The sequence below is a fragment of the Taudactylus pleione genome, unplaced genomic scaffold (genome assembly GCF_031769625.1).
Source record: "Taudactylus pleione unplaced genomic scaffold, aTauple2 ptg001449l, whole genome shotgun sequence".
Lineage (NCBI taxonomy): Eukaryota > Metazoa > Chordata > Amphibia > Anura > Myobatrachidae > Taudactylus > Taudactylus pleione.
In genome coordinates, this window is record NW_028285848.1 from 646,297 (window position 1) to 665,981 (window position 19,685).

A 19,685-nucleotide genomic window follows, 5' to 3' on the forward strand; every position below is an offset into this window, starting at 1 on the left:
CTGTCCCCTGCCAGACTGTCAGTCACTGATATGGTAGAAGCAAAGATTGAGTGAGTGCCTTGCTGATGGGTCATTGTCTAGTCCAGACCCTGACTGTTTTATCCTGGAGATGTGATGTCCCAGTGGGTCAGGTACACCGTCCTGTTTTCAAAAACACTGGTTGGTAAGATGATGCCATGAGGGGATGGGTGTAGGAAAACGGCGCCTCATCCCTGGAGCCTGGCCCCAAAGCAATAAGCTGACACTGGGGCCCCGGGACCAGTCTGCATACAGGCAGATGATCTAGCACAGGCTTCTTACACACTGACCGAGACCCAACCACACAAAGCCGCAGCTAACATTACCTGGAATAAAAAGGACGCTAGCTTGGATCTACTTAAATCAATGCTGGCTATGGATTGTGATCCTGACATAAAGCAGACACATAGGAGGACCAGCAACGCTGAGGGGATTCCTGAACACGGATGCCTGGACACGTGACTAGCCTAGCTAGAGGTCAGAGAGATGGGAAAAACACATCACTGCATAGGTGAGGGAGGGAGTCCTTATAGGTGTCCCGAGGAAAGGCTGGACCAGGCCAGGATACAGGTCAGGCAGAAGGCAATCTAGGGGCCGGAGCACCAAGGCACAGGCTGTAGCAGGACCAAGAACATATAAACTGGCCGCACTCCTGCTACTGGTTGGTGTGTGAGAGACCCGACTAGGCCAATACTCTTCCAAAGGACCTGCCACTACCACAGGCTCTGCTTCCACAATTCCAGCATTACAAAGGCTCAAAATAACATCTCTTATTAGGAGCACTGAGAAAACGTGAGGAGTTACAGGGAGTAGTAGGAGACCGTTCTTATTTCCCAGTGTCCTCCAGGAGTAAATCAAACCCACTCAGCAATGACCTTAGATACCCCTTTTACACCAACTTAAGAATTCCGGGTTGATGCATGTGAACGCGTGCATATCGCAACACATCAAACCTGCGACAGCAGGAGCGCGCATGCATATCGCAGCACATCAAACCTGCGACAGCAGGAGCGCACATGCATATCGCAGCACATCAAACCTGCGACAGCAGGAGTGCACATGCATATCGCAGCATATCAAACCTGCGACAGCAGGAGCGCACGTGCATATCGCAGCACATCAAACCTGCGACAGCAGGAGCGCACATGCATATCGCAGCACATCAAACCTGCGACAGCAGGAGTGCACATGCATATCGCAGCACATCAAACCTGCGACAGCAGGAGTGCACATGCATATCGCAGCATATCAAACCTGCGACAGCAGGAGCGCACGTGCATATCGCAGCACATCAAACCTGCGACAGCAGGAGCGCACATGCATATCGCAGCACATCAAACCTGCGACAGCAGGAGCGCGCATGTATATCGCAGCACATCAAACCTGCGACAGCAGGAGTGCACATGCATATCGCAGCATATCAAACCTGCGACAACAGGAGCGCGCAGGCATATCGCAGCACATCAAACCTGCGACAGCAGGAGTGCACGTGCATATCGCAGCACATCAAACCTGCGACAGCAGGAGCGCGCGTGCATATCGCAGCACATCAAACCTGCGACAGCAGGAGCGCGCGTGCATATCGCAGCACATCAAACCTACGACAGCAGGAGCGCGCATGCATATCGCAGCACATCAAACCTGCGACAGCAGGAGCGTGCATGCATATCGCAGCACATCAAACCTGCGACAGCAGGAGTGCGCATGCATATCGCAGCACATCAAACCTGCGACAGCAGGAGTGCACATGCATATCGCAGCACATCAAACCTGCGACAGCAGGAGCGCGCATGCATATCGCAGCACATCAAACCTGCGACAGCAGGAGCGCGCGTCCATATCGCAGCACATCAAACTTGCGACAGCAGGAGCGCGCATGCATATCGCAGCACATCAAACCTGTGACAGCAGGAGCACGCATGCGTATCGCAGCACATCAAACCTGCGACAGCAGGAGCGCGCATGCGCATTGCACCATATGTCATTACTATTTGTTCCGTCCGTAACAACATTGCCCCGATGTGTACCCGGGCACAAGAGTTCACTAAAGACCTGACGAAGTTACATTGCCCAAAACTTAAGTTAAACATTTTGGCAACGTCAGAAAACTCCCCCGACAGACACAGAACTGGCTCCCAACGTACAATATCAACCGAAAGTCCCTATAATATCATTATCACCTGTACTTTTACCTACAGTATCTGAGGTTTCTACACATAAAATAACATAACAAACTACACACACATTATATACTGTGTATAAGACCAAGATAGGGTCAGCCTCATAAGTCATACATGCATCTAGCCCCAAACCTGCCTCTGCCAAATACCCAACTCGCCCTCCGCTATCTTACTGGTGGCCAAACTTAGGACCTCATTCAGAGTCGGTCGTAAGCGGCTGCTCGGTCGTAACCAAAGTGACGCCCATAAGTGAACAATGCGCCTCCTCTAGCTAGCGAGTGATAGCAGCTAGCGATAGAGTCAGTCGCTGTATGTTAATTTTCTTCTGATGGTTGCGGCCGCTTGTCTTGCGTTGATGCCCACAAAAATAAAAATAAAAAACGCATAGAATAAGCCATCCGCATGAAATATATTTATTCTTATTATTCTCTAATGCAAACGCAGCTGAATCAATTACAAGCCAATTAGCAGTGTTATTAGCTACAACAATCGATTATTAGCTGCTTGCATTGTGTGGCACAAAATAGAAACATCAAACCTAACATCAGTCACATTCGATAGTATCGATTGTACTGTATGGCTTGACAGAGCACGTACCCAACCTCAAGCTGTACAATCAGCCAGGTCTCTAACCTGCTCGCAGAGTGACGTTTTACTACTTCCGGCCTTCTATGTCGGTCGTAGCAGGTAATTTATGTACACCCCTAAAACGCCCTCAAAACGCTGAGGCACGCCTGCGTTTTCAGAACACCACCCCCGTCAACACCCACAAATGGCCTTTCATGTCAATCAACTCCCGGAAGCCACTTCCTGCTCGTAAGCCGTACGATCGACCGCATTTTGGATCGCAAAGCCTCGTACGCACATGCGCACAACTAACCGTGCGCATGCGTGGTTTGGAAACATCGGATGCGTACGACCGAGTGGCCGCTTACGACCGACTCTGAATGAGGTCATTATCTCTTTGAAAGACACTGACCTGGCCCAAAGGCTGGACCCCTGGGCTGTTTCTGGTGGCAATTCAGAAGAGGGATGGACACAGATTTGAGAATCACCCATATGAAGAAAGGAGACTAAACATTAAGTAGTAACAGCTTAAATGACCATCATACAATAGATATAATCTCTTCTTCACCTTTACTAGGTTATATGTGATCTACTGACCAGTGTTCACAACAACGGTTCCCAGAAACACAACCTACCTCCTCGGCCAGGTCCTCTTGGATGCTCTCTCGGATGCAGTGTGGCGGGAAGACCAGGGGGCGACTGAAGTCCATACAGCGGGGTGGAAGGTCCATTTTGCCCTTTCCTGGCATGAGATGAGATGAGCGGCTCTGGGGCTCCCCGGCATCTGGCTTGTTCCCGGAATAGTCCACCTCACTGAGGGTTCGTGCCATCTGCAGCACCGAGCAAGATCGGTCATCCTGGGTGCTCCCGTGAGGCTCTGACATATATGGAGCCTGGGGGGTCGGCAGTGGGGGCCTTTGCTGGGATTTGGGATGGTACTTGGTTTCTGGAGGTTCACTGAAAGTGACACCCACTCTCACTTTGCCCGGTGCAGACTTCTGCTCGGGTTCCTCCGCTTGCCTGGTCTGCAGCTCACTAGACGTCATGTAGAATGGGTTATCCAGCATCTCAAACTCGGTCGATTTGGGGAGAGGAGGTGGTGGGAAATCAGGGGGAGGTAAATTCAGAGTGCCCATATCCTCATCAGATGAAGTCTCCTCCACCCGGGTGGCATGGGGGTACTGGCGGTGTTTGTCTGCGTGTGGTGCCGGCACAGTGATTTGTACCTTATTCTTAGGGGTTGTAGAGGAAGAAGGCTGGCCGTCAGGGGTCAACATCTGATGCGGGACCCCCTCCAAAACGTAATATGCAGGGTTGTTGAAGCTGTTTTTCACACCAAGTCCTTCCCCCTCTGCCTGAGATTCCATCTTACATCTGCAGAGACAGAACAACATACATTCAGCCAGATGGTCACCCGCCTACAAAGCTCCCACCGAGACCAGAATTATTCTCAGAACTTCACAGATGTGCCCTCATACACCTATTCCTTTTGCTGCATGTGGTGTGACTTAGACGCTCTGCCACGGGTACAGTGCCCTCATACACCTATTCCTTATGCTGCATGTGACGCGACTTAGACGCTCTACCACGGGTAGCTATTCCCAAATTTTCTTACTTATTTCTGAATTTAGCGTCTTCCTCACATGCCAGTTGCACCCACTGTCCCTTATAGTGTCCTGGGTACTTAGGACCTCATTCAGAGTCGGTCGAAGCGGCCGCACGGTCATACGGAGAAAGGGGCCGGATATGCAAATGATTCCCTCGCAAGTTGCGTCCCTAAGTTCGGATCGGTAGTTGGCCGACCAAGGGGAGGAAGCGGTCGTAAGACAAAAAAATACGCCCCCTTCTCGTACGCATTGCACGTCATCTCCGGGCATATAAGGATTAATCGAGACCATCGGTAACCATCGGAACTGGTCGTAGAGCTTAAGGTTGACCATACCCTCTCTTAAGCTCTACGATCATGTCAGTGTAAAAACCTCCCATGTCACGTGTGCCATGACACTACTTTGTTAATTATGCACTCCCATAATCCGTATGCACTCCCATAAAACGCTGTTCGCATAATGAGGCACGCCTGCGTTCGGATCTCCACTCCCCCGTTTTCAAGCACCTTCCCCTGTTACCACCCACAAACGCCTCCATCTGTCACTCAAACTAGCGACCTGGCTGTGTTCAAGGAGAGAGAAATTTCTGATCGTAGCGGCTAGTTTGCGCACGCGCATTGCGAACTTTACACATGCGCAGTATAGCGAACATCGGTGGCGTACGACCGTGTGGCCGCAACGACCGACTCTGAATGAGGCCCTTAGTATCAGTATTTTTGTCACATTGGAGTCAGTATAAAGTTGAAGATTAAGCACAGCGCTGAGCGGTGGGAACCACGGCGCGGCTCACTTCTATTGTCCTTCTGTCTTTATATCTAGAGTAGCATCCAAGTCGCACGCAGCTGCTGCACGTAATGCTAGCGCTCGAGGTACCCCAAGCATTGTACTTTTCTCGCATTAGTGGTGGATAAGAAACGCAAATTCTGTAGAAAACTGCAGCGGGACGCATGACACTGCTTAGAGGCTAAGGGCCTGATTAAGACCCGCTCGCGAGCGCATAGCCCTCGGAAGCAGGTCGATGTTTGGCCCCTGCGTATGTGCCGCCTCCGGTGTACGCATGCGCGAGTCCCAGCGAGCCCCGTTTTGTAGGCGGGGAGGGGGGGGGGTGGCTGCACAAACACAGGCGTTCCCTTAGGAACGCCTACCGTTTGTGGGCGGCCCTACTGACATCACTCGTGTGAGTGGTCACCCAAAGCTGTGCGAGCGGCCTGGAGGCCAGGGACAAAAAAAAAAAAAAAGAACGCCCTGATTCAGAGCGAGCGCTCGCAAACAGCGTGCGCCTCTGAATCAGGCCCTAAGTTTGTGGGGCGCCAAATCAGGATATTCGGCACAATTTGAGGATAGCTGTCTATGGACACATCTGTATCAGTCTGGTTGTCTGTTAGACCCCTGTGAACATAAGAAATTATTAACCACGTTCTACATTATAGATCACACTGTGGAGCGGATGTAGAAAGCATCGCATTTCGGATGAGATACATCCCGCAGCTTATAGCATGCATACCGATAAGCATACCGATCTTTGCAATCAGATGACTTCTGGGTCTAGGAACCTGTCAGCGCATGCGCGAGCCACGGGGACCCTGGGAGGGCTCCTATTGGACCCCGCTCAGGGGACCTTGCGGAAAGAAGTACATAGACTTCTATTAGGTGATGCCATCTATAGTTGGCGTCGACTATCGGGTACAAGCTTTGTACATATGGAAAATGTGGTCAAACTTCCTTTTCAGGGTTTTGACCACATTTTCCCGTTAGTACATCCCGTCCTGTTACACTGCGAGGAGACTTAGCAGGGTGTGACTGTGTATGTGGATTATTCTCATCCCCCCTATATTTATATTCCTGTTATCTAGTCCCAACCCATCCAGTGCGGTGCGGTAACAATGCTAATCACTGCACCACGGTGGAGAAGAAGTTGGAGAGCAGAAGGAAAGGAGGAGAAGCAGTTGTCCCCAATAACCATAGTAACAGATGTGTGTAATGCTTTATTAAAAGGAAATTCTTCTATTCACTACAGCCTGTGGGTGGGTGAGATGTGCGTGGAATGCCGTATCATGCACAATAAGACTTACCTCTAGTCTCCAATCCTTCCAGCGTTCCCTGAAAACTCACCTCTTCAGACAAGCTTATCAGATTCCAGAACTGCCCACATAACCTTCATAGCCTCTATATCTAATAACATCCCCTCTCACAGCCCACACACAACATCACACATCGTCTTTCTCTCACATCCTCATGACATTTGGCCGACATTCCGGTGTGACTGGATCATGCAGCCCACCAAGAAACTCTGCATTCTGGCTGGCCCTATAGATTGTAAGCATGCGAGCAGGGCCTTCCTACCCATATATCTGTCTGTTATTACCCAGTTTTGTTCTATAAATGTTTCCAACTGTAAAGCGCAACAGAATATGCTACGCTACATAAGAAACTGTTAATAACTGTGAAGGGACTGGGAACATCTGCAGGGGGCACCGAATTGGTGAATGTGAGCTCACCTGGCACAGAAATAAATGAGGAATATTCCCAGGGATCAGCTATGAAATAAAACTTACACACACAGACAAACTACAAACAAGGCTATAATCTCCCCCCTTCCTAAATTAGAACTAATATTGCAACATAAAGATAAGGAGAATAACGGGTGATTGAGGTGGCAGGTGACACGAGCATTCAGGGCACTGCAAACACAACCAACCGTGCCAGGGCCGGATCTTCCTTTACGGTCCCGGGTAACGCATGGGGCGGCCGACTGGTGGCGTGAGATGGACCTTTCTCCGGTTCTTCAAACAATTTCCCAAGGGAAGGACCTGGTGCCTCTGTGGGGAGATGCTTCCGGCCGGCAGACCTAGGAGCAAGAGACAGGCATAGTCTGGGCGTCACACACATAATACAAAGGAGAAAGTGATCTGAAGAAAATATATAGGGCTGGAAGACCCAGCTCACTATAACAGCCAGGAGGCATGCTGGGCGACGGGTGCCCGGCCATGGGCTTTACTAACCACTAGTCAGTATAAATATCATTATTTCAGCCTTCTAAAGACAAATACAATTACGTACAAGTTTTTTTCAAAAATGTTTTAAATCTATTTGTGGGGAAAGGGAGGTGTAGGGAGGACACAGGTAGAGTGGTGGGGGAGACGGGGACAGGTATAGTGGTAGAGAAGGGGGAGAGGTAGAGAGGTGGGAGAAGGGGAGACAGGTAGAGAGGTGGCGGAGGGGGAGACAGGTAGATAGGTGGGGGAGACGGGGACAGGTAGAGAGGTGGGGGGAGTGGGAGACAGGTAGAGTGGTGGGGGAGGGGAGACAGGTAGAGAGGTGGCGAAGGGGAGACAGGTAGATAGGTGTGAGAGTGGGAGACAGGTAGAGTGGTGGGGGAGGGGAGACAGGTAGAGAGGTGGCGGAGGGGAGACAGGTAGATAAGTGTGGGAGACAGGTAGAGAGGTGGCGGAGGGGAGACAGGTAGAGAGGTAGCGGGAGGGGAGACAGGTAGAGAGGTGTGAGAGTGGGAGACAGGTAGAGAAGTGGGGGAGGGGAGACAGGTAGGTGGCGGAGGGGGAGACTGGTAGATAGGTGGCAGAGGGGAGACAGGTAGAGAGGTGGCGGAGAGGAGACAGGTAGGTAGGTGGCGGAGGGGAGACAGGTAGATAGGTGTGAGAGTGGGAGACAGGTAGAGTGGTGGGGGAGGGGAGACAGGTAGAGAGGTGGCGGAGGGGAGACAGGTAGAGAGGTGGCGGAGGGGAGACAGGTAGAGAGGTGGCGGAGGGGAGACAGGTAGAGAGGTGGCGGAGGGGAGACAGGTAGAGAGGTGGCGGAGGGGAGACAGGTAGAGAGGCGGCGGAGGGGAGACAGGTAGAGAGGCGGCGGAGGGGAGACAGGTAGAGAGGCGGCGGAGGGGAGACAGGTAGAGTGGCGGGGGAGGGGAGACAGGTAGGTGGCGGGGGAGGGGAGACAGGTAGGTGGCGGAGGGGGAGACAGGTAGGTGGCGGAGGGGGAGACAGGTAGGTGGCGGAGGGGGAGACAGGTAGATAAGTGTGGGAGTGGGAGACAGGTAAGAGGGGGAGACAGGTAGGTGGCGGAGGGGAGACAGGTAGAGAGGTGTGAGAGTGGGAGACAGGTAGAGGTGGGGGAGGGGAGACAGGTAGGTGGCAGAGGGGGAGACTGGTAGATAGGTGGCAGAGGGGAGACAGGTAGAGAGGTGGCGGAGGGGAGACAGGTAGGTAGGTGGCGGAGGGGAGACAGGTAGATAGGTGTGAGAGTGGGAGACAGGTAGAATGGTGGGGGAGGGGAGACAGGTAGATAGGTGTGAGAGTGGGAGACAGGTAGAGTGGTGGGGGAGGGGAGACAGGTAGGTAGCGGGGGAGGGGAGACAGGTAGGTGGTGGGGGAGGGGAGACAGGTAGGTGGCGGAGGGGGAGACAGGTAGGTGGCGGAGGGGGAGACAGGTAGAGAGGTGTGAGAGTGGGAGACAGGTAGAGAAGTGGGGGAGGGGAGACAGGTAGGTGGCGGAGGGGGAGACTGGTAGATAGGTGGCAGAGGGGAGACAGGTAGGGAGGTGTGAGAGTGGGAGACAGGTGGAGAGGTGGCGGAGGGGAGACAGGTAGGTGGCAGAGGGGGAGACAGGTAGGTGGCGGAGGGGGAGACAGGTAGGTGGCGGAGGGGGAGACAGGTAGATAGGTGGGGGAGGGGAGACAGGTAGGTAGGTGGGGGAGGGGAGACAGGTAGGTAGGTGGGGGAGACAGGTAGGTGGTGGAGGGGAGACAGGTAGAGTGGTGGGGGAGAGGGAAATCACATTGCACTATACATTACTTGGCGTAGTCGTGGTTGGGTCGGGACATTGATGGGGGCTTCCCTTTTACTGCTCCCGTCTCATCCTTGTCAATGCTGATCCATTCTGCAGGAGGAAAGGGACAAAGGTGTAGATCATTGGAGATGTGGCAGCATGTAGAGAGTAACCCGATACTGTACACTATTAGTAACCATGATCCTAAGTGATGCATGGGGGTGTGTAATGTTACTTTCCCTTACCGTACAGACGCTCCCTGGTGCCCATACGCTCTGCGGGCACTCGCACCTTCATACAGCCGCGTATGTTGCCGGTCTCCTCTCCGCGGTGAGATAGGTAGGTCAGGAACTGCTGGGACGTACTGCCGATCATAGACTTTAACGCAATCACACATTCCCCTGCAATGGCGGCAGACACAGGTGTCAGTACTCACGTTTCTGGGGTCCGCTTCTCATTCCCTCGTACATGAGGGTTAATAAAATAGATCATTTACATTCAGGCACATAATAGTTTAACGTGGGGTCTCCTACTCCTGACCTTATTACCATGGAACGCGGTGACGCCAAAACATAAGTGATACAATTATATAATATACAACGACGCTGAGTATATCGCCTCTGTAGCCAGACTTTTCTGATTTGAGTGGTAAAAATAAAAGCAAAGTGTTTCGGAAACGCCATTTATTTATAAAAGACTAAAGGAAGTAGCAGAATAAAACACAACGTACAAGTTAGGGCAGGGGTTCCCAAACTTTCTCACTTCATGGCACCCCTTAGTGCCCCAGAAATTTTACCCGCCACCCCTATGGCTCCACCAGGGTTAAACTGGTACATAGAGGTCAGACCGTAGTTCCCACTGATAATAACGGAGACTACAGTCTGCAGCGCCAATTAGTCTTCTGCATTAGGCTGTTAGTACATAGCAATCATAAAATGATACAGAAAATGTGGTTTCTACATATTTATATGAAAAACAAATGCTTGATAAATAGTAATGGTTATATTAGGCTCACCCTAAGCATATATATCACTCCTTGACCCTCTGTCCATATATTTTTATGTTCCGCAAGGGACAATATATACACAGGTTCCACAGACTGTATTCAGTAGTCATTTAGGTCCCCAGCAAGGCACAGCAATAGCTGCAATTATGTTAGAAGTACCTGTACTGGGTATGATACTACCCAGCAATGAGATGAGGCAGACGTTACAGCTGGTGGTGCACCTATCTACCGCGGTACTGCCGGGCCCGACTGCTAGGAGACGTCACACTCACAACACTAGCACCGGAGGCTCCAGCTGTCCTCGCCCATTTCCTGCTACAGGGATGTATAGGGATTGGCAGAGCTGCGTGACACCTCCTGCATCAGCAGCGGGCGCCTGCTGGGCCCCTTAGGACCACTCCCTGTAATGACCTTATCGGTAATACAGCGTTGTATAGTGTGGGCACACACCAGATTAATTTGACGGCCCTAATAATTTGAGCTGAGACCACACTAGACTTCACGGGAGCGGCACCCCAGTATGTGAGCTGTGGCACCCCAGGGCGCCGCGGCACACAGTTCGGGAACCTCTGAGTTAGGGAACGAGCAGACAGATGAAGGTTTCCTGCAAGAATGAGAAGTTTAGAGCGGCTACGATTTGTTACCACAAAGCGTGGCCTTCACGGGGGAGGACACGGGAAGAGGAGCAAACAAACTAATCCTTCCCGTGTCCTCCTTACTGTTCCCCATCGCACACGGACTACCTGCACTCAGGATGGGAAATCACGGGTCGGGGTCCTCTCATTAGGGTCACGCATGCACAACTATCTCCGCACATGTGGACCACACTAACCAAGATTCCTGACAACAAACAGATGCACTGCGAGAACGTGGCTGTGGCTGCCACCGATTGTACTAACACGCCTCAGGTAGTGCACAATGGCGCCTGACCAATGTGGAGAATAATCCCGTTACGCAGTGGGACCATCCTGTATGGCGTCGCCTACACTGTCCTTCACCAAAGTCCTCAAGTCCTGCTGAATCTTTGCTCCGGACACGCGATAACGGTCACAGGACGGGTCTTCTACCTTACATAACGCTCCACGAAATAGCATAATATAAGATATAGGGATGTGCAGGCTCGGATAGGTTCGAGTTTGCACGTGGAGTTCGGATTTTTCCCTCCTAAAAAACGGAACTCAGAACGAGGCAAAACGTCATCTTACATGGACGAACATCATCATTCCTGGTCTTTTGTCCAGGAATGATGATGTTCGTCCATGTAAGATGACGTTTTGCCTCGTTCTGAGTTCCGTTTTTTTGGAGGGAAAAATCCGAACTCCACGTGCAAACTCGAACCTATCCGAGCCTGCACATCCCTAATAAGATATAACCTGACATGGTACGAAGTGTAACGTAACGTGTAACACAACCTAGTACAAATGCGTCTGTGATCTGTCCTCACCGTAAGACTCGTATCCATCCATGGACTTCACCGTTAGCAGTAAGTGCTGATCCTGTAGGTACTCGATCTCGGACAGAATAGGCTTCAGCTGCAGGAAGAACAAGATGTGGTTACCGGGAAATAATCATTAAATCTCAGAGTGCGCTTCTGGAAACCATCAGGATAACCGTTACTGTCCAGCGACAGCCGGCTGCTCGGCATTTATTAATGCCGTGGTAACTCATTGGCCAATGCGCAGTCTTGTCTGGTCCTGGTAGGACAGCGCCACCCAGTGGCACCTTCAGGGCAGATTCCAGGAGGCTTCAGGCGTACGTGTGGGGAACGGCTCACAGTAATAATTCATTTGTAGGAATTAAGCTGAAGACATGGAGTTTTTCCTGGTGTCAAAGTACCCTGCAGAATATATCACTATATACCTGTCAGGGGGTAGATGGGACATAGCAACGTTCTGCAGATCACTAGAGAGGTCAGTAATGTAACAATCTGCAGAATTGATCACTATATACCTGTCAATGGGTAGGTGGAACAGAGTAATGTTCTGCAGATCTCTACAGAGATCAGTAACGTAACAATCTGCAGAATAGATCAGTATGTATCTGTCAATGGGTAGGTGGAACAGAGTAATGTTCTGCAGATCTCTAGACATAAAAAGAGGGGAGTTTACCCGCACAGATATTATTGTAAACGTATCTATTTTGAGTCCTTCCTTATTTAACAAATATCACATTGTATGGTAGACATAATGTCTTGCAAATTTCACTACTATTATGAGAGGAGGTGCACCCAAGAATATGTATCACAATCTAGCTATACCAAAAAGAAAAAAAGATAATTCCTTTGTGGGGCACTCACGGACTCAAAAGCTGTATCAATCGAAATTAATAATATTAATCAAATTGAGGAATTGTCATACAATTAATAAAATATAACTTTTATTGGTATTGTTAATAAATAAAAAGTAGTCCGCAAAATATAATATTACAATACAAAAAAATGATATTATTTTATTAATAAAATTGTGTTGCAACCAAATTGTACTGTGTATTTAATGCTATTATATTACCTCTAAATGGTCATATACCTAGGTGTCTGTAACTAAGGGGACATAACCATTATTCACTAATCTTCATGATAAATTGGATAATGTCTCAAGGGTCCATGAGTCTCATATGCCTTTAAAATCATGAAGAAAATTATTTTCGATGGAATGTGAATAAAATTCGGAATCACAAACTTCTAAACGCCTGAATAATCAGGTGTATAGTAGTAATAAAGATAATAATAGACTACCACTATTAAATATCCATAGGTTTGCTTCTAATTATCCCGGAATTAAGTCACCTCTTGCAAAGGTGTCTGGATTGAGAAACGCCCACTGATATATCGATCATCTGTCATGTGACACGGTTAAACCAAATACATCCACATAATCCTAATAATAAAGGGAAGTGTCTTAATCTTCCTTCAAGTGCGTTCTGAAATTAGCGGCTTATGATAGACGTTACAATGTATAAAGAATCAATATCATAAATATCTTGGGGTGATTCCCGAGTTTATAGAACATTGACAAAGTTCAAATATAGTATTACACTTTATTAGGTATGTTCAATCGTATAGGCCAAGCATGTTCACATGACCTCAACAAAAATAACCATATATTTAATATGATATGTTTTATGCACATGCCGTCTAGTTCAACAGCTTATGATGAATGTTTGTAGTACATATCAGAGATCAATGTTATTATCCTTCATAGATCTCTTAAATATAAGTACATTTGTCATTAAACTAATAAACTAGTATCCTTAGTCAATGACAGTCTCCGGGCAAGTCTGATTGTGATTTGTGGGTTTGCACTATATTGACAGAGTTCCACGTATCTCACTGCATCTTGTATTGCAACATGTCAAATACAATGTTGCACTTTGCTATGTATACTCCGTCCTCTGCTCTCAATCATGTAGTCCCCCTGTCTAACAGACACCCTTCATTCTCAGTATCCTTATTCCATAGTGGTTACACAAACACAAACATATAACACATATAAAAATGATACACGCGGGACCGCGTGTCTCCTGACGCGCGTTTCGCTACAACTGCTTAATCATAGGATCCTATGATTAAGCAGTTGTAGCGAAACGCGCGTCAGGAGACACGTGAGTCCGTGAGTGCCCCGCAAAGGAATTATCTTTTTTTCTCTTTGGTATAGCTAGATCTCTAGACATGTCAGCAATGCAATAATCTGCAGAGGATATCAGTATGGACCGGTCAGGGGGCTTAGATCAGGAGGGATGGCGATTATACCGGGAATATTTGTCACGTGATGAGACCTATGAATGTAACCCGCAATGACACCAGCGAGTGAGAGGCCAGCCGCCGGTCACTTACTGTCGGGAGTTGCCTGGAAGACCACTGGACCTTCAGAAAGTTGACATTGTCAATGCTCTGGCTGTCGTTCTCGCTGCTCTTCTTAAACTCTGTGGGAGGAAGACCGCAAATCCCGTTACTCATTTCCACAACCTCTCAGACTCTGAGTGTAATTCTACATTTGTCGGGATTACGGTGACAAAGACACAAATTACAGAAGATAAACCCGCTGAGCCCGGAACGTCCGCATCACAGAAAAACTCAGAGTATTTGAAAAAATTTTTTTGCTGTGGGGAAAAGAAAGTGACACTTTGTGGGGAAAAGAACTAATGCAGCGTTTGCACCCATAATCCACCCCGTCTCCCCCTCCGGCACGGGACACTCACCTTCCAGGCAACCAGAATAGAACTCGATAAAGAACTTTGTTCTGCTTGCTGTCTTCACAATGGCTTCAATGCTCTCAAACTCAATGCAGGCCTGATCTGATGACTTCAGGAGACCTGCAAGTATGACGGAGACTGTGAGCTCACAGGACAAGGAACCTGCGCCAGTGCTGACCCTGGAGCGAGGTGACGTCATCAGTCCTTGGCCATAGTGGCTGGTAATTATACACTACTTACCTTTCTTAGAGACAAACTGCGACGTCACACCGACCTCAAATGATGCAAACACGGGAGAATGGTCACTGGTCATGATGTCATCAGTGCACCCTGAAACCAGACAGGGGAGCCCCCATATTACGTTACAAAACAGACGCTGACCAGGCAGACACATTACATGCATACAGCACAAGAGCAAAACTGAACGTCAGAACGGAGAATTCAGTCAATGGATGAATCACGCGACACGCGTTATACATCCACATCATAATGAGATGAGCTGCACCGACCTGTAACATGCGAGCGCCCAGTGTGTAATAACCTTATAACCTACAGAGAATGTGTGATAGCCGCCCAAATACAGAATATTGTCCTCATACGCCTAGCGTGTTTACGCCTTGCAGCGCGAGATTCCCGGCGTAACTGACATACTTTGAGATGTGTGGTTTACTCATGACATTTTGAGGCTTATTCCCATTGCAAATGCAGTGACCCATCCACTCGCTGTGCGTTACAGACGCCGGGCTGCGAATTTAACCGCACAGGAATTTGTTTTACACCCGTAGAGAGTCGCAGAAAAAGCACAACGGAACTTGGCTTAGAAAAAGCCCTTCTTATACAGAATCAGGCTCAATGTACAAACGTCACACACCCTGGGCCTGACTCAGAGCCGGACGCTCTGACCAGAGCGCTCGCTCTGAATCAGGGCCCTCCTACCTAAACTTGGAGCGGCCTCCTTGCCGCTCGCATAGCTGTGGGTTACCAGCATATGCGAGCGGCCAAAAAGATGGTCGCGATGGTCAATACCATCGCGACCAATCGGGCTTGCGACGAGACCCTGCGGTAGGGTCTCGGTGACCGCAAACCCTGGAGTGATTTTGGCTCTATCAGAGCCAAAATCACTCCCACTGACATCACTAGTGATGTCAGTGGGGCCGGACCCAGACGGTAGGCGTTCCCGTGGGAACGCCTCCGTCTGGCAGCCACGCCCCCGGCACGCCCACCAAAGGGGGCATGCTGTCAATCAACATCGACAGCACTCCCCCTTTGGTGCGAGACCCATAACGGCGGCTCCCTCCGTCGTGCGCATGCGCACTAGGGCACCATCGACCCGCTTGCGAGCGCTCAGCGCTCGCGAGCGGGTCTGAATCAGGCCCCCTGATCAGTATCAGCCAGCAATGTAGTTTCATTGCTCCCAGTTGGTTTGTTCATGCGAGTAAGATGCACATTTTGAGCGAGAAAAACGCGCGGAGGATCTATCTGCCGCGACTTGAGCAACAGTGCGTTAGGACACATCTGTAAGCTCTGCTGTCATCCCCTTGGTGGAAACACGGCATATAAACATCTATTTTACATTATAGGGATGTAAAGTATCATTGGAGCGTCTAGCGTCCATTCTAGCACCCTGCGCCTGCCACAACCCACACACTCTCTGCTCTGGTGCTTCTAGCACACACAAACTGCTGAGATACAGACCAGGGTGTGCTAGAAGCACCAGAGCAGAGAGCGACACCCCAGGCAGGAAAGAGGAACTGCACGGGTTGTGGCAGGTGCAGGGTGCTAGAAAAGAACACTAAGGGGTCTATTTACTAAGCAGTGTTAGGAGACGGCGTGAACAGTGATAAGGTACCAGCCAATCAGATCCCAACTGGCATCTCACAGGCTTGTGTTTGAAAGTTGACAGTTGGGAGCTGATTGGCTGGTACCTTATCACTTTTCACTCTGTCTCCTAACACTGCTTAGTAACTAGACCCCTAAGCTTTGTCCTGTATAATAATGATGAGATGTAATATCTCTGTCAGTTACACGAGGGAAACTTATTGCAGGTGTATTAATTCCACTTGTGGATTATATGTAACAAGCACAGCACCAGCAGAAACAGACAAGTTACCCCTGCACGGCACAGGGCATACTGTACATGTTGAGGCGATTTTCTGACAGGAACAGATAATAAAATAACACTGTGGGGGAGTCAGGAACAAAAGTTTATACTGTAGATAATTGATCTTTGCACAATGTAAAGGTTTCGGGTCATCTAGAAACTTGTGTTAGAAAGTGACCGAATCCCCTGCTGGCCCCTAGTACACATATCTCCGGCCAGACGTGTTCATACACACATTATAAACTACACGTATGTTCTGTATACCTATCCATGTACTAAGACAAACACTAGAGCCGCCGTATACAGTGGCTAATGTCTCCTGATGCCACGGTCAGGATCACCATGGGACGGGACCATACTGGTTATTGTGGTGTGTTGGATAAACACGTTCCTGACATTAGTTTTATGTCCTTCCTAGTTCTGGGTTTTAGGTAGAGAAAGAAAATCTCTGCAGAACAGGCCAGGAGACTTCACGCCACCTCTTGTCTTTCACCGAACCTCCGTACAAGCACATCAAATATCAGAGTGTCAGCTCACCGTACGAGTTACAAATAATGTGGGTTTCCGGGTAAGACTTCCACAGGATACGGTCACACCAGGAAGGGACGTTTGTACGGACCTGGAATACAGCCAAGAAGAGGAAAGTGTGTATACCGGAGACCTGACTGGCGAGCGTTCCGATGGCACAAGCCGAGCACACGGGAGCTGGCCCAGGGGAGGCACTAATGCTTGGGATAATTATCAATGGAAATCACTATGTGACAGGGAGGAAGGAAACACCGGGAATAAACCCTGCAGAGGGAAGAGGAGAGCAAACCAACGCCAGGAGACAGGAAGAGACAGGAGATGTAATACATGGTAACTCATGGCTGGCTAGGCATGCTGGGACTTATAGTTTTACAAGAATAGTAGAGCCACAGGGACATGTGACCCCTTACCCCGGTGGGCTTGTGTTTGTGATACACGTATGTGTCTCTGGATCCTCTCTCATAGCGATATGTGGGGGGATAGGTGATCTCTTCCTCACCTGAAAAACAGGGACAATAACAGAAGGGAGGTGAGTAAATAGTGGGATGAGACCAGCATGCAACAAGGAAGGGCAAGGGAGGCTGCTGGTGGAGATGGGGGGCATGCGGTGATGATGAGGAAATGGGGGACATGCGGTGATGATGAGGAAATGGGGGACATGCGGTGATGAGGAGGAGATGGGGGACATGCAGTGATGATGAGGAGATGGGGACATGGGGTGATGATGAGGAGATGGGGGACATGCGGTGATGATGAGGAGATGGGGGACATGCGGTGATGATGAGGAAATGGTGGACAAATGCAGTGATGAGGAGGTGATGGGGGGACATACGGTGATGAGGTGGAGATGGGGGGACATGCGGTGATGAGGAGGAGATGGGGGACATGCGGTGATGAGGAGGAGATGGGGGACATGCGGTGATGATGAGGAGATGGAGGACATGCAGTGATGAGGAGGAGATGGAGGACATGCAGTGATGAGGAGGAGATGGGGGACATGCAGTGATGAGGAGGAGATGGGGGACATGCAGTGATGAGGAGGAGATGGGGGACATGCGGTGATGAGGAGGAGATGGGGGACATGCGGTGATGAGGAGGAGATGGGGGACATGCGGTGATGAGGAGAAGATGGGGGACATGCGGTGATGAGGAGGAGATGGGGGACATGCGGTGATGGGGGACATGCAGTGATGAGGAGATGGGGGACATGCGGTGATAAGGAGATGGGGGACATGCACTGATGAGGAGATGGGGGACATGCAGTGATAAGGAGATGGGGGACATGCAGTGATAAGGAGATGGGGACATGCAGTGATAAGGAGATGGGGACATGCAGTGATGAGGAGATGGGGGACATGCGGTGATGAGGAGGAGATGGGGACATGCAGTGATGAGGAGATGGGGGACATGCGGTGATGAAATGAAGTTTATAGGAGAGATGAGGGGAAGGTGATGTTGAGACTGGAGAGATGAGGGGAATGTGATGATGATGATAATGTTACAGGAGAGATGAGGGGAATGTGGTGATGATGATAATGTTACAGGAGAGATGAGGGGAATGTGGTGATGATGATAATGTTACAGGAGAGATGAGGGGAATGTGGTGATGATGATGTTACAGGAGAGATGAGGGGAATGTGGTGATGATGATAATGTTACAGGAGAGATGAGGGGATTGTGATGATGATAATGTTAAAGGAGAGATGAGGGGAATGTGGTGATGGTGATGATGTTACAGGAGAGATGAGGGGAATGTCGTGATGATAATGTTACAGGAGAGATGAGGGGAATGTGGTGATGATGATGTTGTTACAGGAGAGATGAGGGGAATGTGGTGATGATGATGATGTTACAGGAGAGATGAGGGGAATGTGGTGATGATGATAATGTTACAGGGGAGATGAGGGGAATGTGGTGATGATAATGTTACAGGAGAGATGAGGGGAATGAGGTGATGATGATGATGTTACAGGAGAGATGAGGGGAATGTGGTGATGATGTTACAGGAGAGATGAGGGAAATGTGATGATGGTACAATAGATATGGGGTGGATGTGATGATGATAATGTTACAGGAGAGATGGGGGGAATGTGGTGATGATGATAATGTTACAGGAAAGATGAGGGGAATGTGGTGATGATGATAATGTTACAGGAGAGATGAGGGGAATGTGGTGATGATGATAATGTTACAGGAGAGATGAGGGGAATGTAGTGATGATGATAATGTTACAGGAGAGATGAAGGAAATGTGGTGATGATAATGTTACAGGAGAGATGAGGGGAATGTGGTGATGATGATAATGTTACAGGAGAGATGAGGGGAATGTGGTGATGATGATAATGTTACAGGAGAGATGAGGGGAATGTGGTGAAGATGATAATGTTACAGGAGAGATGAGGGGAATGTGGTGATGATGATAATGTTACAGGAGAGATGAGGGGAATGTGGTGATGATGATAATGTTACAGGAGAGATGAGGGGAATGTGGTGATGATGATAATGTTACAGGAGAGATGAGGGGAATGTGGTGATGATTATGTCACAGGAGAAATAAGGGGGATGTGATGATGATGTTGTTACAGGAGAGATGAGGGGAATGTGGTGATGATGATAATAGTACAGGAGAGATGAGGGGAATGTGGTGATGATGATAATGTTACAGGAGAGATGAGGGGAATGTGATGATGATAATGTTGCATGAG

The 19,685-nt window shown here is 49.4% G+C and overlaps 1 protein-coding gene across 1 annotated transcript in view; it reads right to left on the reverse strand.

The window, feature by feature from the left end:
- Positions 1–19,685, reverse strand: part of INPPL1 (inositol polyphosphate phosphatase like 1) — a 136,934-nt gene that overhangs the window by 9,156 nt on the left and 108,093 nt on the right. Inside the window, exons 17-26 of the mRNA XM_088463789.1 lie at positions 17,391–17,479; positions 16,990–17,071; positions 14,592–14,681; positions 14,358–14,471; positions 13,993–14,081; positions 11,605–11,692; positions 9,400–9,555; positions 9,181–9,265; positions 7,071–7,220; positions 3,401–4,139 (exon numbers count right to left, since the gene is read on the reverse strand). Coding sequence (XP_088319915.1) covers positions 3,401–4,139; positions 7,071–7,220; positions 9,181–9,265; positions 9,400–9,555; positions 11,605–11,692; positions 13,993–14,081; positions 14,358–14,471; positions 14,592–14,681; positions 16,990–17,071; positions 17,391–17,479 — 1,682 coding nt within the window. The remainder of the gene's footprint in view (positions 1–3,400; positions 4,140–7,070; positions 7,221–9,180; positions 9,266–9,399; positions 9,556–11,604; positions 11,693–13,992; positions 14,082–14,357; positions 14,472–14,591; positions 14,682–16,989; positions 17,072–17,390; positions 17,480–19,685) is intronic.